The sequence below is a fragment of the Parambassis ranga genome, chromosome 15 (genome assembly GCF_900634625.1).
Source record: "Parambassis ranga chromosome 15, fParRan2.1, whole genome shotgun sequence".
Lineage (NCBI taxonomy): Eukaryota > Metazoa > Chordata > Actinopteri > Ambassidae > Parambassis > Parambassis ranga.
In genome coordinates, this window is record NC_041035.1 from 13,456,826 (window position 1) to 13,483,930 (window position 27,105).

The following is a 27,105-nucleotide window of genomic DNA, read 5'->3' on the forward strand; positions in this document are numbered from 1 at the left end:
GTCCATGAGCTAGAGCCAGTAATTTCATGGTAAGCCACAATGGCTCTTTCTGTTTTGGGGAGTGGAGTTCTGAGGTCTGTGCTTTCTCAGTCCTGGACTTCCACCATCACTCAATCTATCTTCCTCTCCCTGAATATATACCCCCCCAACACACAAACACACACCTCACTCTCTCGCCAGCATTTTCCACTCAAGCTGAGCGATAGATAGGAGTGTAATTAAATATTCATGGTTTGAAACTTGGATTAGTAATGCTGTGTAAATGAGGCCATTTAAAAGTCTGTTTTATTCATTTTATCTGGGTTAGACCTACATATACACACATCCTGCATACACACATATACGCAGACGCACACGCACCAAACATGCTGTACTGGAAGTGCAAGTGCCCCGCTCTTCACCACACCGTTGACAGTGCCGTAACTATTTGAACAAGTATCTAGAGACAGCATGATGGGTTGTGTGCTCTGTATGCAAATGAAAAAGTTGAATTGTTTTAGAACAAATAGAAGTGAAGAGGTGGGGGTTGCAAAGCTGAATGTGCAGAATGGCATCAATTCCACGCAGAGAAAGCAGACTCAGGAGAAAATTTTGCAGAGAGATCAATGGATGTTATTGGGAGGCCTTCAATTGTCACTCCAACTCTATTATTCAGAGTCTTTCTAGTTCTCTTCACATACGGTGGCACTCCTTTGATAGATAACCTAGTTTCTTGCCCATTGATTCTCAAGGATATACGGGTTTATAATAAAGTCAAGAGTAGGATGTTTCATGTCTTTTTCTCAATGTCAAAACATCCCTCAGAATGGCTGTTCATTTGCAATTCAGTTTCGGAAGCACAAAGGGTTGATGAAATGAGCAGCAATGGAAAATGTTTGAGCTCAGAGTTGTGAGCTCCACATAAAACCTCCAGAATGTAATGTAATGTAATGTAATGGGTTCAAATGCTGCTCCCATTGAAACCAATAAATCCACCTGTAGGAGCTGCACATTCCTCATTATTTTCTTAACCCCCCTTTTTTTTCTTCTCCCATTTTCAGGACACCAGGATTCTTCCAGCCTGCAGCCCTGCAGCATCGGCGGAGGTTCTTGCCCTGCCATGTGCACCTGCAGCAACAACATTGTGGACTGTAGAGGGAAAGGTCTGACTGCCATCCCAGCCAACCTGCCCGACAGTATGGCTGAAATGTGAGCACAATACCCTCTTTCTTTAGCCAGCAGATCACCTTAAAAGGCATTATAGTATAGAGAACATAAGCAAGTGAGCCCTCAGCAAAATTGTATTTTGACTTTCTCTATTGGTATGAAAACAAAAGTGTGTCTTGATTGGCAGTCTGCTCTGGTTGGTCTAATAGTGTGAGCCATCACTCTACTGATACTTTTCCAGGACTTACAGACATGTTATTTGAATTTTAACCCTATATCTTGGAAGGTAAAATTAAAAAATCTAAGTTTATGTGATGGGCATACCATGGCTTTCCATCATCACCATCCATTAATTTTGCTGTACTCTGACAGAGACACATACTCTGAGCAGACCTTAGACTGACTCTGCATGCTCTTATCAGCTCAGATGGCTGTGAACCACATGCGACTGCTTTGCCAACATCCCTCCCTCAGTTTATCAGTCCTCCAACATCTGTCTGGGCATTAACCGTTTACAGCCCACATGCTATCAGCCTTCTGTAATTTCTGGGAATGCATGGCTAGACTTTTCAAAGTAGTTCTTTTACTCTCTTTATCAGGGGTTGCATGCCACTGGCAGACGTCTACCATGAAATGGTGCAAACCACACTGTGATTTATGCACAGTGTGAAAAAGGAGGATGAATAGAGAAAGGCAGCGGTCGCATTGCATGTTCTTCTAAGGAGCATGTGTGTAGTTAGAGGACCCAGCAAGTTTCTAGGTCTCCTCCTCCCCATGGGGTCTGTTTATAAATACCTAGCTAGCATGGAAGTCACAGATACCATGTTCCCCAACAACCCTGACCCATTTCTAGTGCAGTGATGTACTGAATTTCTTCATTTGGACATAACACTTCACTCTTCTATGTGTTCTTGTCTAATTGAATGACCACCCATGAAATACAGATATATTTTAAATCATTTAAAAGGCTTAATGACATTTGAGGTGTACATAATCCAGCTTAGCTCTTGGTGATCGTCTACAAACCGTAAAACATGGTGAAAAAAAATGAGATGCACTTTTCCAGTGTTTTATAGTTTGTAGTCCTCTTCAGCATGTCCTCCAGATGTAAAGTTCCACAAGTGGGAAATCGTGGAGACTGATGTGATCTATGAGCCCAATAACCAGCGAACTGCACTAATGGGAGAATGGGAAGTCAGCTGAAGAGATCTACCATGCACGGTTTTTATAGACGGTAGATTCTCCCAGCACAGCAAATCAGTTAAGGCAGTTTAAAACTTTCCCTGCCCTTTATATCTAATTGGTGCTTAAACATGTCCTGCTAATAAACTCTACTGATGCTCTGATTCATCTTTTACAAGAGCAGGGTGAAACACTGCCTTATATCATGTGCATTTTCCTGTCCTGCCCATCAAAGCATTACCTTTTGCAGTAGATTCCCTCAGTGCTCTTTCCTTCTCTCTTCCTCCTCCTGTCTTCATATGTTTCTCCCCCACATTTCTCTCCATCTTTCCCAGCGTGCCAAATCACCAGAGGCGGGTTAAAGAGGGAAGATCAGTGGTGAACGAAAAAAAGTGAAGGTGGTGGGGGTCGGGGTCTGCTAGGTAACTTGGTGCTGCAGGTCTGATCTGTGCTTGAAGTTCATTATAAAATCAGTTTCAATTACAGCAAGGCGGGCTGCTAGGTATCAAGGCCAGTCTAATGCCCTGTTAATGAGGCACTCACATACACACGCAAAACACACTCGCATGCTGCTCTCATTATGTACAAATCGGAGAATTGCCTCTGTGCCCTGCTCTACCCTAATGAATGCCAGTGTTGTGTTTATGGCTGCGAGGATGTGAGCTGGTTTCTGTACTCCTCTCTTCTGAGAGACCAGGACCAGTTAGCCTAAACACTACCACAACAGATTATTATGCACCATAGTCTCTGTCTGCAGTGAACCCTGCCATAAAATTCTCCCTGCCTTTCATCTGTGCTGCTACGGTCCTGCCATCCATTTCTGACACACACACATGCACTGGGTGAATACCCAAAGGCATAATGTGTTTCCCCTTAATGAAAACCATGCTCAGACCCTAATGAAAAGGATGAAGAACATTGATTGGGCTGACACAAACACCAGCTCACAGACACAATCTGACAGACACACATACAAGGGTTCAGTCTGATAAATTGGATGGGAATCATTGATTGTCCTTCTACAGCCGACTCTGAGAATTTCTTTCTCCTTTTTCTCTGCCAATGGGATGGAGTCGCTCCTTTGTTGATTGCAGGGATTAAGTCGCTTGCAGATATTGATCCACGAGCAGTGACAATGCAACAGCACATAAGTTGTCAGACAGTATTGTATGTCCTTGTCTGGCTTAGAGAATTTTGCTGGACACATACACCGCAGTACCACAGTATGTAGCCTTGCACGTACATGACCAACAGTGACACTGAAACACATGCAAACAGCATGTAGAGTGCCAGACTGGTTTGGACCAGCCAGACAGACTGGTTGATGAGAGAAGGCGCTAAAGCCACTTGGCCCACCACTCTGCCGCATGGTGAGGGCAGAGGAACCACAGCGCTGTCACTCCACTGTAAATCCACAGACACACTGGGACAGGCAGACAAAAACAGACAGAGAGAGCATGTCCACCACAGGAATCTGTGGTCTGGAATCACTGCTATCCTAAGAATGTCCACTGCACTTCTCTATCGCCTTATAAATGAGGGCCACTCCTTTGAAGGGGAAAGATTCTTAACTGAGAAATTTGGAAACTCAAAACTGTTAAATAGCTGTGGCACATGTCTAACAAAACAATTACCCCCCATGAATAGACATGAACACAGCAATGCAGGAGGCCTAAGAGGCATGTAGTAAATCTGTAATGTCCCTAACAGAATAATTAAATCATGTGGAAATGGTTCAGAGCCAAGAATACACAAACTTAAGAAGGTGATGGTTAAATCTATCAACAAGCATCTGTTTGCCAAGAAGTTTTTAGATTTTTCTCATTTCCCTGTGGTGACAAATAGCATCTTAATGATCTTTAGATTCCTTCAAAACCACAGGCCCACCACAGCTTGCACAGGCCCATGCATCCTGGTCTGCAGCCAGATCCTCTGCAGGGAGGCAGAATGGTAGAGCAAGCAGACAGGCCTGCAGCTGGCTCCCTCTGGGCCCTGCTAAGCCTCGGTAAGGACAGTTTTAAAAGCTGTGAACTGACCTGCAGATAAACAGCCCTCTGCCAGCTACACTAGGGAATTGATCTGGTACTGAGCGGGGTCCTAAGTAGCAGGCCAAAACAGACATGCATGCCCACACTAATGGGGTTTTAGGGATGTCTGTTTCCCCCGGACCATCTGAGACTGATTAGGGTCTTTTATTGTTCTACACTAGGTGACCAAGTGTATGTTTGTCTGTGTATTAATTTCATTCTTTGACAGTTGTTTTATGGGGGAGGTTTGTCAGGCTCCTTTCTTGTCAACTTTCCTCCAGCAGCTCTTAGGCTCACAGGAAAAAGTAAACTCAAAGATGTAATATTTCATCACGCTGCAAAGGTTTCACTGGACATTTTGCAGACACCCAGAGGATACGGGCAAATTTCACACGAGCAAGTGAGATCATTATTGATTTCAGGATCTCATATGAGAACACAAGTGCTGGAAACTTTAAATGTTTTACCACAATGAAATATGACTTTTAGTCGAAGGCCTTAACACCCTCACACAAAGCGAGACGGAGACTTTTCCCCTGCAGTCCTTTTCCACAGCACTCTAGTATTCAGACTGTTTATTGGTTCTGAGGATGTTATGACTCCAACTTGCCTGGACCTATTACAGCTGGGGAATAGATCTCCGCTAATATAATCAGGCCAATCACCAAGGGTCAGAGGTTATTACTCAACTCAGTTACCATGGAGAACTCTATTGTTTTGTTAACTAATGTTCTCTCTCCTCTCCTCTCCTCTCCTCTCCTCTCCTCTCCAGACGTCTGGAGCAGAATGGGATTAAGTCTATTCCACCTGGAGCCTTCTCTCCCTACAAGAAGCTGCGTAGGATGTAAGTACAGCAGTAGACTCACCTCTGGGCTAAATAATACAGATGAGAACAAGAAGTTTAAGGCTGGAAGAAATGACAATTGGCAGTCTTCTCATCCCACTTCCGGGGAGCATGAAGTATTTATTTTGTCTGTGCCTTAAGAACATATTCTTGCTCTCAGACTTGGGATGGCATGGAAAGCCAGCACTCAGATCCTACATGAGCATTATAACAGTTCTCATTTTTCATTGCTGTGTGCTGGTATTCCCCTGGCTGGTGTTGTGTCCACTCTGTGTGTGTATGTGTATTGTGCCTGGCTGGGCAAACTGCCGGCTGTGATGATGATGATGATGATGATGAGGGGACAGAGTGTGTACTGGAATCAGGGCTGAGGCTTCGCTCACTCTCTTTCTCTCTCTCTCTGGGAGTGAACAGTGACAGGCTGGTCATTGAGACTGTTTTTTTTTTTCATCCATTGAGCCAGCTGTCCGGTCACCTAGCCAGCAGACACCAGTCAGCCAAACCCACAACTCCCAACACCACCAGGCCTGACTGACATAGCAGCAGGGAGGTGGAGGAAACGGAAGGTTAGAGAGTTTCTTTGCCCTTCTTAGAGGATTCCTCACTGTTTTATCGTCCAGCTCCAGGGACAGATTGAAGTTCAGATGAGGTGAATAAGGAGAGTAGAAAGACCAGCTGCTATCTTACTGCAGCTACAAGGGAATCTCAAGGGCAAGATTTTATATTATACACTTAAATAAATGATTTTTTTGTGACTGAATGGATTATGTGGAGTCCAGTTTAGGTTTTGTATGTTAGAAACCCATCAACTGAAAAATAGTTACAGTAAATCTGAACCATTACCAATAAAAAGAGCTTAAATATTATTTATACAAACTTCAGTGGTTTACATAGATAATACAGAAGCCTGATTCATTGAAGGGTACAACTGGAACAAAAATGGAACATATCGACCAGCTGTTATGTTATTGTAGCTTCCCTAACCTCAGATGTAAGATCTGGAATTAACTTTTTGTGCCAAATAAATATAAATGTTTTCTGATTTTTTTTTCCACACATTAACTTAAAAAAGAAAAACTTCAAGCAGTCTTACACCCACAAAAGCTGAGGCATAGTGTATATGTCAATAGGTCTTGTCCATCTGTTCCCCTACATGACCTGCTACTGCTGAATCTGCATTTAGCAACAACAATGTGTGGCTGCATGTCTGTGTTGACCCTCAATGTCTGTGTTGATTCAGCTGGCTCTGTGCTCTTACTGGCCAGGCCTGTCCTGTGTCCAACACCCTCAGTACACAATGTGTGGACAGCATCAATACATCATGATGAATATGGTCACTCTGCTTGGTCAGCCTCTGCAGAGATGCATTTTTTTCTTTAATGGCATATTATGGAGGGGAAAAAAAGGTTAAATACTCACAGACAAAATTTAGCTGACTAAAGGCCTGTGCATTTATTTATTTATTTGTGGTGTCCTGACCCTGCATGTCCTCCTCTCCCAGTAAATGTCAACCACACACATTCTCTTTCACCTTGTCCCAGTCTGGATGACCTACACATGAACCACCTCTTTAGACAGGGATGCAGGAACAGTCCTTACACTGGCACAAATACACCAGTGTCTGAGTTTACAGACACACACCACTGCATATGTTGGCTCCTTTGCTACATTTTCATTTCCAGGAAACCTCAGTCCTTTGCAAGAAGACAAATGGGTACTTATTTAACTGTTACCCCCAAATGAGAAAATATCCCTCTTCTTCACCACATGATGATTTTCCTTCAAAGGTATCCAGTCGACTGGAGTTCAGTCCACATACTCCATTAACTCTCACCCTCCATCTGTCTTTCTCCCTTTCTGTCCCACTGTTCCTCATTTAGTGTTGCATTTACTCACACAGCCACACACACACACACACACACATACACATAAACACATAGACACACAAGCTTAGTGGTTATCCTGTGGGTAGAGGCCTGCGGATCCTATTAACAACAGCTATGTTCAGAGGCAGTCTACTGTATTTCGCTTTGGATTTCAGCCCTGCATCCCATTTTTTGCTTTCTCACACACACAGAGGAGAAGTTGATAGGCCACAAATAATACAAGTAAATGTTTTGATTGGCTACCTGGCACCAGCAAATATGGGAAAGAGCTGGGACTCATCTTCATTCAGTTCACAGTGCTTCCTCCTCTCGCTTTTACATCCACTCCAAATACTGAGATGACACATAGGGTCAGGATTTCCATTTCCTTGGCTAATTCTCTTGTTTTTTTTTTCTTTAACGCAGAGACCTGAGCAACAACCAGATCTCAGAGATAGCTCCTGATGCCTTCCAGGGCCTGCGTTCCCTCAACTCCCTGTAAGTGGCCCCGAGTTGCATAAATAGCCACATGGTTTGTCATTTCCTGTGTCTACAGCCACTCTGTGTTGCAATTTTTCAGTGTGCTGTATGGAAATAAGATCACAGATCTGCCCAAGGGGGTGTTTGACGGCCTCTATGCCCTGCAACTGCTGTAAGTGGCACAGACACACACACACACATTCTGCTGATCCTCTGCAGACATATATTGTGTATGAGGCACCCTTTACTCCCACTCAATAAGGATGCATAACCTTCAAATAAACTTTGTACCTGTGCATTTCTAGATGGAATGTATAATGAATGAATGCATAAAGAAATTTGACAAGCTTTCTTCCCTGGTTTCCTTCTTCCCTGCTCTCTTTTTTTCAATTACTTCTCTCAGGTTGCTGAATGCCAATAAGATTCACTGTGTTCGTGCCAACGCCTTTCAGGACCTGCAGAATCTCTCACTGCTATCACTCTATGACAACAAGATCCAAACCCTTGCCAAGGGCACCTTCACTTCACTACGAGCTATACAAACCCTGTGAGTCAATCATACACACAAACACACTGCTGTGCACACTCTGACACATGCTGAGACGTTACCATAAAACATGAGCCAACACAGGAGTTGTTTACTCGCATGTCTGTGTGTAATAACATTGGAATGGAGTTGTGAATTGGAAAGGTGAGTAAATCCATCATCTCCACAAACACACAGACTCACAGTGTGATCAAAAACATCACACACACCACTCCGCACTCAGTCATTTCACCGCTGTGCCAATTCTAAGTCTCTGTGTCTTCTCTGTTTTTTTTTATCCCAAGAAACTGCCATATGCTGCTATCAATACAAACCCCAAACTGAGGTGTCTGCCTTGTCTGAAACATACTGCATAATAAAGCTTTTCCCCATTATTATACAAGACACCTGTTGAAAATGATGGATAGTGCTGCTCTTTGCCCACCACACAGAGAGCACTGGCTTTAAGTGTCAATCTAAAACAAGCTTCTTTTGTCTTCATTCTGAAGAAAGGATAAAAATACACATTGAACCTTTTCCCAGTCCCTGGACCAAACTGACTGCATATTTCAAATGGCAACAAACACTCTTTACACTGAAGTCATGCTGGGTGATACAGGAACTTAGCAATTTCCCCTGGGATTAATAAAGTATTTTTGATTCTGAACATTCAGCGTGTCATTATTAATTTGCCTTTCTGAATGCAACAACACACCATGGACAAACTGCTACATACCTAATGCAGGAAAACATCAGGCTGATCACTTTTGACAGTACGTAGTTTGAGCATGACTGGGGCTGACTGCAGTTCACTTAATTAACAAAAGCATCCTAAACCACCAACAGAAAATGATTCTATTACCTTAGCTTAATTATATTATTGTGATTTTTTTACCTAGTACTACTCTGCTGCTACATTTACAGACATGTGTCCCCTTTCTATGGTTCTATGGAGTCCACATATGTTGGATGTTTTTTGTCTTTCCTCATCTATCTACTTCTCTAATCTTTTCCGCTACTTTCCTCCTCTCTGTTCTCCAGTCACCTGGCCCAGAACCCATTTATTTGTGACTGTAATCTGAAGTGGCTGGCAGACTACCTGCGCTCCAACCCAATCGAGACCAGCGGCGCCCGCTGCGCCAGCCCACGCCGACTCGCAAACAAACGAATTGGACAGATCAAGAGCAAGAAGTTCCGCTGCTCCGGTAGGCCTGCGGCTCCGTGTTACTGTCTCTCCCTTTACTTCTTTCTGGGGCTCTCTATTTCTCAGACAGGCTTTGTTGTTTTTATTCTACTTGCCTCTTACTGTTCCAGTCTTACCTTCTCTCTTTCTCTCCACTGGGAGTGGCTTTTATCCCTGTATTGTTCCTTCCTCCATATACCACATTTAATGAGAGATCATTCCTGGCACAAGGTTTTATTCATGTGCTGGTGCTCCTCAATCAATATCTCCCCCAGATGAACTTGGGGCCAAGGAGAGAGGGATTGTTCGCTCTTTCTCCATTTTCCCTCCATATAACCACATCATGAGTCTGGTTTCACATTCAAACCGCAGTGAGCTGAGATCACCAGTGGAGGCTGGTATAAGAGTTTCTGTCCATGCCCACCAATCCCCTGCCCTCTGCCAATCTCAGGCTCCCGTCCCATCCCATGCCGCCTGCATCTCCTCTTGCCTGTTCATTGCTCTCTGCTCGCCAAGCTCAGGTTTCCTTCTTGCCCCCTCATTCTCTCACTCCTCCTCACTGCACTAGTCCTCTTCACCCTGTGCCCACCATTGTGTTTATGTACAGTGCTACGCTGTCTGGCACTCTGCAGGGCTGAGGTTTCACACTTCTTTATAGCCTCATTTGTTTGGCTGGACCCGGTAAAGAAGGGAGTCCATGTGTTTTTCTTTTCACGTTCTTTTTTGTCTTTTTTCCTTCTTCATTTCTCACTGTCTCCTTCTTTCCTTCATGACACTTGCCCTTAGCAACAGCCAAATATTTACCACCTTTTTACATTGTTACTAGTTCCTCCATATTGCCATGCACAGAGATAGTCCAAGGCTTCTCTGTCATTGAGTCACGTGTCGTCATATATATTCTCTATATATGACTGTTCTGAAGCATAGCAACGGCACAGCTATGCAGACCAGACTGGTCTCACTGACATCACTTTTTCTTTTCTCCATCACAGCCAAAGAGCAGTACGTCATCCCAGGTGAGTGGCTTGTAAACGTTAACACCTATCATTGTCTTTCTGTCTTCTTTAATTTTCCACCTGCAACCATGTAGCAATATCATCTTTTCCATTGCTTACAGCTATAAAAACAAGTTTCTCAGAGGATAAAGAAAACTACAGCTTGGCCTTCACAGGTCTAGTTGTGGCATGTTTACAGGAACATAACAATGATCCAACAGGAAATTTACCCAAACCTACTGGTTGGCCAAATTACAGAGAAAACAATACAGATTAGATAATTGACCTGAAATTGTTGATTATGCAGGACGTTTGAGGTCACTAACTGTTGTGGTGTTTCTGTTTTGGGTATTTGAAAATCAGCACAGTCTGAAATAATGGCCCATATAGTCCACTGTGTAGTTGTCCAGATCTATGATTTTGACATCAGTGAGTAGCACAGCAGTATGTTGCCACAAATTTGTGTCTGTCCAAGGTAACCAAAGCCTAAATGACCAGCTCACTGGGCCCTGGAACTCCCTGGGGCTGATCAGAAGCAGATTTCCGGCATGTCAAGGCACCAGCTAATTTTTGAGATAGACCTTGAAAAAAATCCCAGTTTATAACCACGGTTGAGACTTCCATCCTCCACTTCCAAGACACAGGAGAACAATCAGAAAAGTGGACCCATCCCCAGATTCTGGCTCCCAGAAAAGCCACTACATTGAGGTCTGCAGGCAAGGTGATGGCCTGTTTTCTGGGATGCAAAAGGAGCACTGGTGGTAGACTACCTGGAAAAGGGTCACACTATTTCAGGAGCCTTAAACTCTGAGAAAATTAGTGCTGTAGGAAAAGCTCCAAAAGTCCAGTGTGGTGATAATTGTCATTCAGGAATGCAGGTTTCTGTGGAATGAGACATTATTACAGAAGCTTACACTGAAGTCTTGTTTCTTGCTCGTCATCTTAACTGCCAATAGGTATGACAGACAGCATGTGTTTACTGAATAGGAGATGGTCTGCACAGAAAACAGGGGTACAATTCAGTAGTAAAATTACATGCAGGAATATCTAATCAGGCCCGAGAGTGACGGTACCTAAATCAATGTGACATATAAGTGTGAGAGCATCTGTTTCTTCTCAGTTCTGTTTTCCGTGCAGTCTCAGCAGATAGAGTCGAAAGGAAGTGTCTCTTTGCTTTGGCATTAGCACAGACAGACTAACACAGACTGAGAGGGACAGCAAAGGAGGGAGGGAGAGAAGGACAGGAGGGGAAGGAAAGTGTGTCCTTTCTATCAGTAAAAGCTTAAGAAAATAAAGCTCACCAGAGGACCCAGATTCCTATCAGCGGATGTTTCCGGACCTCTTAACAAGAGCACTTCCAAGAAAATAACTAGGAGGAGCAGTGATGTGTGTCAGACGGTGTGTGTGTGTGTGTTTGTAGTGCTACAGATGCCTGGGTGATTCATTGTCTATGCCTCTATGTCTTTGTGTGTGTGTGTGTGTGTGTAAATGAATGTGTGCTTCTCTGAGATAAAGCTCTGCCCTGGCATAGAGAACAAATGGGAGTACTATGTAAGCAGTCAGAAGATCAAAGCCAAATGTGATTAATAAGAGTTTCACCATCCCTGAATGATAACAATAAAGCCTCTACAATACACACACTAAACACACACAATCACTGACAGCTTGGGAATTCTATAACACAATGATAATGAGGAACCAAGCTGCAGGGAATTATGAGAACTTCTACAACTCCAGCGATGAGTCACTTTGCGATGAGGGAAAAACCTCATCCCGGTCCTCTCTACAGTTCCGTGTAAATCTGCTGACAGTAAAAGTGTCGCCGCCACGCACTTGTGACGATGACGATGACTCAGGCTCACGAAATCTCCCCTGGCTCCTCCACATCCTTAGCTTCAAAGCACCGCACTGTACTTTCATTGCTTCCTCTGTTGCAGGAAATGCCTTTTCCTGTTGTCTGGACTATAGCAGGGGAAAGTTCCCTAATGACCAGCATTACTGCATCTGTCTGCACCCTCCACTGAAGAGTGATACAGCCTGAGTCCTTGGACAGGTCTGACTTTGCTCTAATAAAGTCAGCAATGAGAGTTTAGGATTAGGCTATGGTTTCAAAGGCCTCTCCATTTATTTGCGCAGATTTTTGACACTCAGTGGTAGGATTTTGTCCTGGTTGTTCAAGGCTTTCCTGCTGCAGTGATTGTGGTCTGGGTGCCCCATGATGTCCCGCTGACGTCATCTCTAAACCAAACCTCAGGCACGGTGGTGCACTGTTATGCTCACGCATAAAGGGGAGCGGGACACAAAGCAATACTCTGACAGAAAACGCTGGGCTGTTCCTTATAAATGGAACATGCACGTATGCTCACTCTGAGACACAATACACACTCTCGCAGACACACACAGTGTTCTGAGAAGCTCCCGGTGCTATTCCATTATTGAGCAGCCATGATGTAACTGGCAGCACACTTTTTGGCACGTAACAGCTATTCATAGATAGAGGTGGTGCAAGAAGACATCCCACACTCCCCATGCTGCCTCATTCTGCTCTTCCTCCATCAGGACAGATGTTTCTTTGCACCTCCACCCCTCACCTTTCATTTCTCTTCCATCCATCTCCTTTCCCTCCCATCCCCACTCTCTTTCTTGCATGCATTCATTTCCTCATGCCCTCCTTTTCTTCAACTCCACCTGTCTACTTTCTGCACATCGCCTCTCTCCATCCATCCCCTCTCTCTCTCTCTCTCTCTCGGGTGCTCTGCTTCACTGAAGCTGGTTGCCCAAATCCTTTTTCTTTTCACCCCACTGCTCCTACTCTATCACCTCTCTCTAAAATAACCCACCCTCACCCATTCATCTCTCCCATGAATGGTATGATGTCCTTAAGGGCACCTAAGGTTAAAGATGACGTAAGGGAAGCTTGCTGCAAGGTCACAACAGGACAATGTGCTGACATTGAGGGAGCACATGTGTGACTACGACCATCAAGGGAAAGTGATGTTGGTGTTTTATCATAAGAGTGTATGTGTTTTCATTTTCTCCCACTTCAGGTACAGAGGACACTCGCCTGAACAACGCCTGCAACAGCGATCCAGTGTGTCCACCCAAATGCCGCTGTGAGTCCAATGTGGTGGACTGCTCCAACCTGAAGCTTACCAAGATCCCTGAGCACATCCCTTCATCCACCACTGAGCTGTAAGTAATCAGGGGGAAGAAATCCAGCAGGGAAAGAGATATTACTTGCATAATGTGTGAATTCTGACAGGGCATTGCTGTTTAAAATCAAACAAGAAACCACTAAAAATGTATGATTCAACTTTTTTCATCTTATTTCCACTAGCCGCCTTAACAACAATGAGATCACAACTCTAGAAGCTACTGGAGTTTTTAAGACTCTTTCCCAGCTAAAGAAAATGTAAGTAATTTTTTATTTTACTTTTTACCACTATACTTTTTAAACATCACTTCTAAGTGTTGCCTTTAATTTGTCTGACATGTTTTTTTCTTCCTACAGTAACCTGAGCAACAACAAGGTAACTGAGATTGAAGATGGGGCATTTGAAGGTGCATCATCCGTCAACGAACTTCACCTCACAGCCAATCAGATTGACTCAGTTCGAAGCGGGATGTTCCGTGGCCTCGAGGGACTCCGTATGCTGTGAGTAATACACAAACACTCGCTTGTGCTTGATACTATAACTGATTTTTAGACTAGTATGGTGTATTGTGTCTTTCCTCTGTAGGATGCTGAGGAACAACAAAATCAGTTGTGTCCACAACGACAGCTTCACAGGGCTTCACAATGTCCGTCTGCTTTCTCTGTATGACAACCAGCTGACCACAATTGCTCCCGGAGCCTTTGACACCCTGCAGACTCTTTCCACTCTGTAAGACCTCATCACATACACACACACCTTCTCATTTACATGTCTAATTGTATAGCCCTTACACTTCTCTTATGCCCACCCAGTAACCTCTTGGCCAACTCCTTCAACTGTGACTGCCGGCTGTCGTGGCTTGGTGATTGGCTGAGGAGCAGAAAGATAGTGACGGGTAACCCTCGCTGCCAGCGTCCAGCCTTCCTAAAGGAGATCCCTCTGCAGGATGTTGCTCTGCCTGACTTCCGCTGCGAAGAGGGTTGGTGACACACAACTTGAATGTTGTACTTTCTTTTTCTCGGTGTACTCATTTACAGCACGGCTGCAGTTCTGTCACATCTTGTCCAGTTTAAATTGAGCCATTTGTCTTGTTGAAAGGAGATAAACATCTGCAGTATAGTAGATAACCTTCGCCATGTGTGAAACTAACCTGTCTGAGTGTGACTAATGAAGTTTTTAACATTGCACTCTGCTCAACAATACGTTACAAACAGGAGCTGCTTAAAGTGTCTGAGAACATCTTAAATAATGACCGCCATTGTGTGACTCCTTTGTTTACTGAATAGATTGCTACTCAGCAGTTCTTAAGCTGCCGGTCGATGCCTGGCTGAGTGGAGCTATTGAGCTGTTTGCCTTATTGACCAGTCAGCCTATTTGCACCTGAATGACTGTGAGGCTTGTCTTCGGGCCTCAGGCAGCTTCCATTCTTTGCTGTTTCTGGTCGATATTACATTATCGAGGCTTCTTTCTCTCTCTGTCCTATTTTACTTCTCACATTTTTCACTTCCTCTTTCTGTATTGTCTGTCCAAGTTGAACGAGTGATGTTTGGTCTGCTTTGTCTTTACACAACTTCTTAGCCAGAGATGTTTTTCTTTTGTGTAACTGTCTTTTTAATGCTATCATGTATCTAACACTCTCTGCCCCCTTATCCCAGGCCAAGAGGAGTCAAGCTGTGTACCCAGGCCCCAGTGTCCCAGTGAATGTACTTGTCTGGAAACTGTGGTGCGTTGCAGTAACAAGCACCTCCACACCCTGCCCAAAGGCATCCCCCGAAATGTGACTGAACTGTGAGTTCCTTGAAATTAATTATGTTAATTAAATTTCTATTTATTACTGTTATGTTTTATCTTGCTTTGAAACCATAGAAGATAATATAAAAAAGATTGACTTATTAAAGCACGAAAACAGATGAGACTGAGTGAAAACAGCAGAGACAAAGAAAACAGAACTCATCATTAAGAAGATCGAGTCAATAAACCCTGTAGTTATTCTCTTGGGCATTCTTCTTCTTCTGTGTTTTTTGCAGCCTTCAGGCACTGATGTCACTCTCACACTCCCAGCCAAGGATCAGTGTGTGTGTGCATATTTGTGTGAGGGCCAAAAGCCTGTCCACAGGAGCATAGGGGAGCAACAGGACATTTTAATGAGCAGTTTTCAATGGAAAGGGGAGGGAATGGAATAGGTCTGGAACTTTCCAATACTGCTTCAAATGGTACTGACTAACTCAGCCGTACACACACAGATGCACACACACGCTGTGCAAGCCTTAAGGCCTGTCATTGTCCCAGCAGGTGTGACCAGGTGTAGCCTCCGTTCTGGGCTTTCATCTAGTCATCTGGAGAGTTTTCTACTCCATCATTATCCCAAGTGTCCTCTGCACTGTCATTACCTATCATTACCTCTGAACCCAAAAGCTTCCTAACTAACCCCCCACCATCCCTGCCCTTCCCACCCTGTGTACTGTCAACAACAATAGCAAGAGCCTGAAGCTCTGCTCAGAGGTACCAGTCCCTAAATCAGACATTTATCAAGGTGACAGACCACTGGAAGCACTTTGTTAGCAGTCAGCAGGGCAGCATGGCTCCTGCAGGCGTACTGTCAGGCACGGTGCATGGTACATGGTGTCATGTACATGCAACATCACACAAGCCACTTTTGATGAATTCACAAACATGTCAGAAAGTTCTACATGTGCTTTCTGTTTGCATTTATTTGTAAGTTCTGCCAACCCCAATACAGGCCTGAAATACTTACACAGGATATACAAAGGATGCTTCCAAGACAAAATAATGTCAAAACCTATAAACTGAAAGACAAAACATGCCATTGTTTTAGGTAACAACAGATTAAATTGGCTGCAGCAGTGTGGGAAAAGGTGTTTAAAAGTGAGAAAGTAGGACATCCTGCAGCTCAAAGGAAAACAAAAAGCACAATTCAATACAATGTCCCAAAATAACCTGCAATACAACAACTGCAAGTTGTAAACTATATAAACTATAAAGCTGTAACTTAGTTTGGCAACTGAAAGATGGTCTTATCATGAAACTTTGCTGTTCTGGTTTTGCTTATTTCTTTTTGGGATCATGCAGCATATATAAATACTTTTTGCTTAACCTTAAGGAGGCTTGTGTAAAGACTGGTGCTGCAGACGTTGACTGAACCCCTAATGCCACAGTTCATCCTTTGCTTAGCATAAGTAGACCAGAAAGTCTGAATGTAAAAGAAAGTCTTATCGCTACTATACCTTGGCTACCTGATCCATTAGAATCGAGTCAGACTCTGCAACAACGATTTAACTTCAGAAATATGATTGAAGAAATATTTCCTTTATCACTGTAAAAGCCATACGTCTTGTGTAAAGCAGTAACAGCTTGTATTCTGACATTGCACATGGTTCTTTGAGAACAGTGTCAGGATAAAAACTGTATCTTGACTATTTTAACACTTTGTTTTAGGTATTTGGATGGAAACCAGTTTAGTGTGGTGCCAAAGGAACTGTCTACCTTCAAATACCTGCAGCTGGTGTAAGTTTTTATCTGCCTGCCTTTTTAATGTCACACTGTGAACAGATCAAAATAGTAAACCCAATTTTCTTTTCAGAGACCTGAGCAACAACAAGATCAACTCTCTAACCAACTCATCCTTTGCAAACATGAGCCAACTTACCACTCTGTAAGTCGTGACTGGCCTCAGCTGTCAGGTCAAAGAGCTAATATTTCATTCTAGTGCTGACAGTGGGATGGAAACATCTGAATCTTTACATATGTAATTATTTTTACATTGCAGAATCCTGAGCTACAACTCCCTGCGCTGTATTCCCAAAATGGCCTTCAGTGGTCTGCACTCACTCCGATTGCTGTGAGTTTTTTTTAAGTAATTTATCTTATGATGTTCTTGAGCCTTTCTCAATTCTATTTTTGAAACATAACATAGCCAGTGGTAGGTGAGTGTTTCACTTTTTTCTCATGCAGATCTATTGTTTGAAACGTTTCTTTGCTGCTGAAAACAGCAACTTCAGAAACATTTGAAGTCATTTTTTAAAGAAGAGTTCTAAAACAGAAGAGGACTCACTTTCAGGATAAATGAGTTATTATGGAGGATATTTTTACAGCTTGCACTGACTACAGAGATGGTGCAGCAGATGCTGAGAATCTTTGATTGACTCCAGAGGACTGAAACACAGTCATAAACAGTTATGACAGCTTATGAATTCACACACACACACACACACAAAGCCCGACCTATTTTTCTGTGTTTAAATGGCAGCTGTGGTGGGCAGCAGCAGTGTTATTCCAGCTCCTTCTCTCAACCACACCTCCTCTGTAGACATCTGCCCAGTCTACTTGTTCACCTCTAAGCGCCCCGAGCTCATCATTGACTCGCCATCATGGCCAAACATGCGCCCCCACAACAGACTGTACAAAATCACTGTGACACTGATTACTGGAGAATGTTTGCCCCGCTAACCGTAATGGTTTTGAGTCTGCCTCTAGGCTTTTCATGAAGTTACAAAGTCTTTGATTTTGCACTCCGTGTGACCATGGGCTCCCTGTGGATGAATTGGTCTGCTTAATAACTGAGATGTAGAATGTAAATGCGTTCGACAGATAGATGACGAAATTAAACCAATCCGTGGAACTGCATCCAAACATACAGCAGCTGGATGCCTTGCACTCTAACTCATATGTACAGTTTAGTTCTGCAAAAGGGAAACTGAGACCAGACCCAGCATCGCTCCTTATAAGATTACAGTATCTGTGTATCTATATGTGCATGGATGCCTGCATGCATAGTATGCTTGTTTGTCATCTGCTGGCTTGGTGCCCGTCAGTGTGTGTGGGAGTATCAGCCTTCCGTGTGTGTTCATAGCAGGCACACTTTTTATTACTGACAACAAAGCTTCAACAAAGCCTCTTTTTTTTTTTTACAGCGGGATTCGACTAAACCCCCGATCATTACGAGACACAAAGCGTAAGGGCCCTTTTAGTGTGGAATGAGAGTGAAGCTTGGCCATCATTAGCTGATGCCGCCATGCTAGCCCAGGCACGTTTCTTTGATCTCTAATGAAGCTGCGTCCGTTATTCCTGCTCTTACTCACTCACGCCACCTTCACTTCTAAAATATTCCCTGTGCGAGTGTGTTAGACGCCATGTGAGGCCCTCCCCCATTGCCACCCGCCCCCCCCACCACACACACACCCACACACACCCACACACACCATCCAGGCAGAACTATGTTCAAGCACAAACACACACACACACACACACATATGCACAGACTGTCTGGACTACCTTATTGTCTCAAGTCAGACAGGAGTCCAAATGAAACAGAAAACTTTGATGTCTTTACTGCTGGTGTGATCAATCATAAGCCTCCTATTAAATGTCAATTGGTGCCATGGTGTTTTTTTTCCTCTGCTGAGCATGGCGGTGGGGGGGTGCAGCAAATCTGAAGCGACAATGAGCTCCATTTAATCGTTTCAACTTTAAGACTGTGCAGAGGGTTCAAAGTTCAAAGTTAGAAGCTTCATTGAAACCGCAATGAGATGCCAAAGACGGGACACACTCAAAAGCCTTTATAAAGCTGCACCTTTGGCTTTACACAGCAGTAAAGAGGAGAAGAATCATTAACGCTCAGTTCTTCAAACAGACTAGAGGTCTGAGCCTGGCATGGATGTGGTGTGATTGTAAGTGCTGTGGTGTAAACGTACACATATGTGTGTGTATGATGGTTGTGGTTTGAGCTACAGATTAATAAGCTGCTAATTGGCCTGCTGGGTATTAGGTGTGAGGTGAGTGAGCTGAGACAGCGCCAGGGTGTGGCCCGCAAGGGTTTGAGTGGCAACCTGTGACAGAAGAAAGTGATATGAGAACGTTTGATAAAGAAATATAAAAGAAAACCTGCAACAAATCAAACTATTGTGAGTAAATAGCTAAAACAGGAAAGTAAGGACACATTTATCGCTGGTTGAGATGGACAAAGTTTGAGTTCAGTTGCACAGTCATCATTTTGTGAATTTAGTTCTGAGATGTGTGCCAAGCTTAAGATAAGTTGACTTTAGCGATATGGACTGACATTATGATGTACAGCTGTAGAAAAGAAAAGCAGAAAGACACAGAGAGAATGTTAGCAGGGGAGCAGATCAGGTTTCCTCCTGGAGACTCCCTGGCTCCTTTTCCCCATGAGATCTCTGCCTGGCTGGCACACTGCTGCTGCTGGCTTCTTGCCCTCTGTATCCTCTGAATACCACAAGCCTACCTACTCACTCTGCACTAATAAGCATTCTCCAAGGTACACAAGCCAATTATTGTGTTGTCTCAGACAGGTTACATTGTATGTATATTTTCCCTGTAGTAAGTCTCACTTTATTGATAGGCTGAACATCAAAGGAAGTTGAGCTAATTGCTCAGACCTCTCCCTTCTAGCATACACGGTCGACATGTCATGTATTGTTACGGCCGGCTGAGCAGTGGTAACATTAGCTTGCGGTCAGCTGAGGTGGTAATGAGCTGGAGGATTACGGCAGCCATCAATCATCTAGCCATTAAGTCATGTAGGCTTGTCCCCCTTACATATAGTCTAACAACAACAACAATAAATTGGAAGTACAGCCATAGTGTATGAGCACACATAGTAATAATGCATATGTATATAAATGTACCTGCACCTATCAGCACACATTTTATTTACTGCCACTGTACGCTCTACAGCTCTGTTACCCCCCTCGCTCTGGACCCCTGTTGGCCCTGCCAGCCAGACGCACAGAGAAACTTGACACCAGCCTTTTCCAGACTTACAGAGCCTCATATCTTTGCCAGCTGCAGAAGGCTCCACCAGAAATACAAACCACCCACTACTGATTTAGAACGCCAACACAAGACTGCAATATATTGCAATATTTCTTATTTCTGTTTTTTGTTGTTATGTAAATGGTTATTTTTGTTTCTAGGATGACAGAAGGGAAGCAGCAAATTGACACATCAAAAAATGAATCCATCAGCCATCTAATAGTTTCAGCTCTACTAATATCTTGTAAGAGTATTTTCCTGAGATATAAATATGTATTTCTCTTTCCTTCTAAGGTCTCTCCATGGCAATGAAATCTCAGAGCTTCCTGATGGCATCTTCAATGACGTGACCTCACTCTCACATTTGTAAGTAGTGACGCAAGTGTAGCAGTCGATGTGATACCGTCTGTAGTTACACTAAAGTTTGTGAACACCCCGACTTTTAAGGCACAGAGGGCGTCTGGTCAGAGCTGGGCTCACAGTGGCCTGTCTGTTGTCCTCTTTGGTTGACTCCACACGAGCCAAGCCCTCCCTTAATCAGCCACAGTTCTGTGGTTAAAGCAACACACAGACTCCTCCACTGTCTCCTCTCCCTGTGACATCTCTGAAACACACACATTCACTAGCACACACACAGATTCTCCACGGTCTGTGGACTTTAATGTTTGTTTATGTCTGTAATTTTGTAAGTGTGGCTCGCAGGACGCCTGCAAAAAAAGTGCCTTTGCAGTGTGCCCTCTTCCATCTAGCTGAGATATTCACATCATCCTCTTGACAGTCACTGATCAATAGACCTATCAGTGTCAGAGCTGGAGAGGAAGAAGGGAACCAAACAAAGACATTTTGTGGAGAGTGGAGCAGAGTCAAGGCCGTCTGAAATTGGGCTGAAGGGAGGGATGGAGGGCAGCCATTGATCCAGTCATAGTCAAGTGGCTTTCATGTTAGCAGATGTCAGGTGTCAGCTATTGGCCCGGCCTGAAAGATGAGCCTGTGTTCCATCGTAATGGAACAGCATCGATTCAGGAGTGTTTGTACATCCAGCAGGAGGACAGAGCAGCATTGATTCATAGCCACCATGACAGAAGTGGTTAAGAGTGTGTTCTGTTTGCACCTTTGCCTATAATTGAGAAGCCCTTCTCTTGATGGTGTATGCCACAAAGTGCCATTGAGCATTAAACTTTTAACAGTTTTATTCTTGGAGAAGCAGTGATTTATTTGTACATAAACTTATGTTTGGGACAGTTTTATATAAGGATGTAGAGACACCTGCTGGTGATAGAGGGTACTACAGTGATTCTGCCAGTCATGAATTTCGACAGGATGACATGCTTTCTACTTCACCAAATCTGTTTATTTTCTCTGCTAAATCAGGGCAATTGGTGCCAACCCACTGTACTGTGACTGTCGCCTGCGCTGGCTGTCTGACTGGGTGAAGACCGGATACAAGGAGCCTGGCATTGCTCGCTGTGCAGGCCCACAGGGCATGGATGGCAAACTGCTGCTTACCACACCTGCTAAGAAATTTGAATGTTCAGGTGAATTGTTGTGTCAGAACTAATGTAAGCTGTACTTGTATTTACCCACAATTGAATCTAACAAGTGCGGCATTTCCACAGGCGATGTAGACACTGCAGTGCTGGCCAAGTGTAACCCTTGTTTGTCGAGTCCTTGTCTGAACCAAGGTATCTGTCACAGCGACCCGGTGGAGATCTACAGGTGCAGCTGTCCTCCAGGATTCAAGGTTAGAACTATGCAATGAAGCTTTGAGACGTTCCACTCCCTGCTTTTGCAGTGGGATTTGAACTGAAGCTGACTTTGTCAATGATTCAATATCTGCTGTACTACAGTATACCACAGGCAAACAATGAACATTACATCTCCGTATGTACGTCTCTGTCTCAGGGAAAGAACTGTGAGGCCGCTTTGAATGCCTGTGTGAGTAACCCATGTGCCAACGGAGGAACATGCCAAGTCAATGAGGATGATGAGGGAGAATACAGGTGAGGAAGGAGAGCTTTGGAATAAGGAATGAATCTTCTTCTGTTCATCAGAACCTTGCTACAATGTGTGTGTGTGGTTTTTATAGTTGCCTGTGTCCACTGGGCTTTGAAGGCCCCACTTGCCAAACAAACATTGACGACTGTGAAGACAATGACTGTGAAAACGGAGCGACCTGCATGGATGGTGTCAACAACTACACTTGTTTTTGTCCCCCCTACTACACAGGTCAGTTCACACAGCACAGTTTGACTCATCAACCATTGAGCAAATAGTGCTTGACATAATTACAATAATGTTTTTTTCTGTTTTTGCCGGATGCTTCTTGCTATTTGTTGTCAATTAATTTCTTTTTTAAATGTCATTTTTTTCCTGTAGGAGAAATGTGCGAAGAAATGGAAGATGTGTGCGCCCCTGGACGGAGCCCCTGCCAACATCAGTCTACCTGCCTCATCACGTCCAATGGGCCCAAGTAAGTGTTTACTGCCAGACAAGGCTGAGAGTCACATGACTGGTCTGTGTTCAGACTGATTTCAGTGTTGTGTTTTTGTATTGCAGGTGTGTGTGCTCTCCTGGTTATGTTGGTGATGACTGCAGCATAGACTATAATGACTGCAAGGAGCATCGCTGTCAGAACGGAGCTCAGTGTGTGGATGAGCTCAATGGATATTCCTGCATCTGTTCTGATGGATACAGGTGAGAGGGGGATGAACTTACCTTTACTATGAGAGTTTAGTTTCCTCTGTTTCACTCAGAAAACCACTCTTTCTGTCTCTCTAGTGGTCAGCTGTGTGAGGTTCCTCCGTCTACCCTGTCCCTGTGTGAGCTGGCTGACTGCCAGAACAATGCCCCCTGTTTGGAGCGGGGAGGTCGTGCCATCTGCCAGTGTCCTCCAGAGTTTGGGGGGCCACGCTGTGAGAAGCTGGTCAGCGTCAACTTTGTTGATAGAGACTCGTACCTGTTGCTCTCTGACTTGAAGAACTGGCCTCAGGCTAACATCACCCTGCAGGTATTCACCATCATAATTTCACTTCAGAGCATTGATGTTCCCTTTCTTAACCTGAATAATGCAAATGTGATTTGTCTGTTTAGGTGTCAACAGCTGAGGACAATGGTATCCTACTGTACAATGGAGATAATGATCATATTGCAGTAGAGCTCTACCAAGGTCACGTGAAGGTCAGCTATGACCCCGGTAGCCAGCCAGGGCACGCCATTTACAGGTAAGGCATCAGATACAAGCTAATTAACATGTATCTACTCACTCTAATCACTGTATTATGCGTTTTTTCTTTTGTAGCACTGAGACTATCAACGATGGTCAGTTCCACACTGTGGAGCTGGTGACCTTTGACCAGATGGTTAACCTGTCCATTGACGGGGGCCTCCCTACCACAATGGACAGCTTTGGGGCGGCGCGGCCCCTCAACGGGGAGGCGCCGCTATACGTGGGGGGTAGGGGCCCTCTCCAGAACACACCTCCCTCCTCTGCAGGCACTCTTAACTACTACACTACTGTCAATCACCACCCCTCCCCCCTCGCTTTGTCACCACCGCAACCAATCCCTTCCCTAAACCATGCACCCACCTGACCCATCCTATACCTCCACCCCTGTCCTCCACCTCCACCATCACCCACCTTCAGTCATGACTGTGTTTGCTAGAGGCAGCAGTTAAACATACAATGCAGTAAAATGTAAAGATGTCTGATTGTGCCACATATCTAATGAACAATTGGCTCATAAATGTGTCAGATAATAATTTATAACAAAAAGTACAATGCACCACTTGCAGGGCTTGGTTTACTGTGTGTAAACTACGCCCTCTAGTGATCAATAATAAGAACTAGCAGATGCAGTCTTCAGATTTGGGTTCCATTTGCATGGATTATTCATTCTGCATGTTGCATCTTTATTTGTAATGTGTTTATATATTTGACATGACAGTTTGTTTAGGATTGTTTTTCTTCTGTGGTACTGTGTTGTGCTGTACTGTTTCCCCCATACCATCTGCTGTCCTCTGTTTCAAGGATGATGTGTCTTATGCTGTGTTTACACCATTGGACACACATCTTTGAAAATGGCCTTCTCCATTACTCTCATATCTGCCCTTTGTTAGCTGTTTGTTTGTGCCCCAGTCTGCACGTCTTCACACATATAAACACATCCTTCCTGTCTCCTCCAGGCATGCCGGTGGATGTACCCTCAGGTGCTTTCCGTCTCTGGCAAATCCAGAACAGTTCCAGTTTCCATGGCTGTATTCAGAACCTCTACATCAATAACGAGCTCCAGGACTTCACCAAGACCCAGATGAAGCCTGGCGTGGTACCGGGCTGCGAGCCCTGCAAAAAGATCTACTGTGTACATGGCATCTGCCAGCCTGATGGGGTCCAGGGACCAGTGTGCCACTGCCAGCCAGGCTGGAGCGGGTCACACTGTGACCAACCTGCTACCAACCCCTGCCAGGGCAGCAAGTATGTTTTATGTAGTTCTTACCAGTTTAGTGACAGATAGGTGCCTTAATTCAGTAGTCTCAATGTGGAGTCAGTCACTAGCTAAGGAGCTAATTTAATTAACCTCATCTTCACAGAAATACAAACTATTATTCCACTTTGCCAAAAGCAGATCAATCCTGCACAAGTTACAGGCTGCCTGCTTCTATCTTTCCTGTCTCTTGGCTTGTATAAATCAATCATAAAACACTTCATTTTACCATCACCTCAATTCATAGACTTATAAATAGACATATGCCAAATAAAGTACCACTTTATGACTTTCTGCTTTTTCGTGACAAATGTAAACTTGACTTACTTCTTTCATTTATTGTGTCCTATAAGGTGTGTCCATGGAAAGTGCATTCCACTGGACACTCAATCGTATCGCTGTGAGTGTGCAGAGGGTTACCGCGGCGCCCTGTGTAACCAACAAGGGGAGCTGTTTAACCCCTGCCGTCGGCTGTCCTGCAAGCATGGCCGCTGCCAGATCTCAGATACAGGAGACGCTTACTGTCACTGTGAAAGCGGCTACACTGGGGAGCTTTGTGATGCAGGTAGGTTTAAATGTATGGAAAAACTTGAAACAGTGACGTGATTGGACAAATATAATAATCTCATTCGGTGTTTTGTTTTGTGTTTTCAGAGTCTGAGTGCCGAGGGGAACCTGTGCGAGATTTCTACCAAGTACAGCGAGGATACGCTATCTGCCAGACAACACGTATGGTTTCATGGGTGGATTGCACTGGGGTTTGTGACACAGGTGCCTGCTGTGCCAGCCAGAGAATGAAACGCCGGAAATATACCTTTGAATGCAGTGATGGAACCTCCTTCAGCGAGGAAGTGGAAAAGACCATCAAGTGTGGCTGCGTGGGCTGCATGTAGCATCATTCACTTTCATTTACTGCCACTGCCACAGAGCAGAAGATGGAAAGAAAGAGAGGAAGAAAGGAAGAAAGGGAGAAGACTGGAGCAAAGCGAGGGAGGGAAAGAAAGAGAGAGAGAGATTATTAAGAGTATATATAAAACCTCTATCTATATATTATGGACAACAATGTTTGTAAAATAGGACATTTCTTCCCCTTCCAAGGGTGTGTGACCTACAGTAACACAGAGAAACAAACATCATGTGCAACAATGTAGAAGTGACAACAACAGCGACAAAACCATCACATCTGCAGCATTGCTCCAAGGGGTCCAGAGATTTCAAATGTGTCGTGTTCAGAGTGAGGCATCCCTCCAAATTACCCAGTGTGAATCCCCCATCTATCTGTGAGGCCTCTGACAGCCACCATCTACCATCACTACTTTGTGGAGGCAGGGAGGACAGATGGGTCCAGCCTGGAAAAGAATGGCAGAAGAGAATGACAAAAACAAGAGAAAGAAGACGAGAGCTGGACCGTTTGACTTGGCAAAGCTATCTTAAGTTGAGCTTGGCTGGGTTACCTGGACTGGGCCGGATATGGTTTGGGTTGCTTTAGATTTGTTGCTGGTTTGGTGTAGTCATCCATCCACACATGCACATGTAGAAGCAAACAGGAAGAGAGGAAAAACTTAGGGTTAGAGTGGCACATAATCCAGTGCAGATGTCGTGGCTTCAAGTCTAGGTGGTCACATTCGTTTGCTGTGAGTTACCACAACTCCACAAACTTGGACTGCACTGAGGAGCAGCACTGAAAACAACAGTCATACACCTCTGAAGTACATGATCACATGCATGGCAAACACACGGCCTTCAGAGGGCCTGTGTGGTTCCACCATTCCGTTCTCTTCGTACAGAAAACCAGTCCGGCGCTGGCAGTGCTCAGCGGTCATCAGCCCCCAGCATGCATTGCGTCAGGGTTAGGATGATTTGCATAAATCCCCCCCCCCCTTTGAGCAGGAGGCCGATTAGGCCTGCTCCTCCTGATGCCTGCAGTATTAAACTTGTGCAAACTGTTGCATGTGCGGCGTTTGGCAACAAAAATGTAGATCTTCTCCATATCCTTATAAATGTTATTACAAAACAAAAGAATCATCTTCTGATTTTTGTTTTGTTCCATCTAATCTGTCATATTGATTTATTTTTGTTATTTTTTTGTTATTGATATTTTTCTGGCTCATGATGTAACCTAACTCCTTTAGCTGTCCCTATGCTCCCCCTACAGCCCTTTATATAGAAATGCCTAACAGATTCTAATATATGTATATGTGTGTGTATATATATCTATATATATATATATACATACATATATAGATAGATAGATAGATATACACACACAATTTCATTTTGGTATAGTATTTTTCTATGTTAAAGAGTAAGTCTGTTTGTGGAAGTTTTGAGACTGGTGGAGAGCCATTCATTTGGTTACATAGGTGTTTTTATTTGTTGATGTCACTTGTTCCAACGAGATAATTAATTAATTAATTACGTAAATTGGCCAA

The 27,105-nt window shown here is 44.1% G+C and overlaps 1 protein-coding gene across 2 annotated transcripts in view; it reads left to right on the forward strand.

Annotated features, from left to right (window-relative positions):
* Positions 1–26,817, forward strand: part of slit1a (slit homolog 1a (Drosophila)) — a 76,574-nt gene extending 49,757 nt beyond the window's left edge. Inside the window, exons 9-37 of one of the 2 annotated variants that reach the window (XM_028423334.1) lie at positions 1,041–1,188; positions 5,128–5,199; positions 7,491–7,562; positions 7,645–7,716; positions 7,948–8,091; positions 9,112–9,275; positions 10,246–10,269; positions 13,296–13,440; positions 13,586–13,660; positions 13,760–13,903; positions 13,989–14,132; positions 14,216–14,382; positions 15,059–15,191; positions 16,860–16,928; positions 17,005–17,076; positions 17,191–17,262; positions 20,487–20,558; positions 21,564–21,727; positions 21,809–21,933; positions 22,095–22,192; positions 22,279–22,418; positions 22,569–22,662; positions 22,749–22,886; positions 22,971–23,199; positions 23,283–23,413; positions 23,491–23,645; positions 24,375–24,663; positions 25,027–25,238; positions 25,328–26,817. In XM_028423334.1, the coding sequence (XP_028279135.1) occupies positions 1,041–1,188; positions 5,128–5,199; positions 7,491–7,562; positions 7,645–7,716; positions 7,948–8,091; positions 9,112–9,275; positions 10,246–10,269; positions 13,296–13,440; positions 13,586–13,660; positions 13,760–13,903; positions 13,989–14,132; positions 14,216–14,382; positions 15,059–15,191; positions 16,860–16,928; positions 17,005–17,076; positions 17,191–17,262; positions 20,487–20,558; positions 21,564–21,727; positions 21,809–21,933; positions 22,095–22,192; positions 22,279–22,418; positions 22,569–22,662; positions 22,749–22,886; positions 22,971–23,199; positions 23,283–23,413; positions 23,491–23,645; positions 24,375–24,663; positions 25,027–25,238; positions 25,328–25,566 (3,803 nt within the window). In that variant the 3' untranslated portion in view covers positions 25,567–26,817. The remainder of the gene's footprint in view (positions 1–1,040; positions 1,189–5,127; positions 5,200–7,490; positions 7,563–7,644; positions 7,717–7,947; positions 8,092–9,111; positions 9,276–10,245; positions 10,270–13,295; positions 13,441–13,585; positions 13,661–13,759; positions 13,904–13,988; positions 14,133–14,215; positions 14,383–15,058; positions 15,192–16,859; positions 16,929–17,004; positions 17,077–17,190; positions 17,263–20,486; positions 20,559–21,563; positions 21,728–21,808; positions 21,934–22,094; positions 22,193–22,278; positions 22,419–22,568; positions 22,663–22,748; positions 22,887–22,970; positions 23,200–23,282; positions 23,414–23,490; positions 23,646–24,374; positions 24,664–25,026; positions 25,239–25,327) is intronic. The other variant, XM_028423335.1, reaches the window with a different exon arrangement.
* The last annotated feature ends 288 nt before the right edge of the window (positions 26,818–27,105 follow it).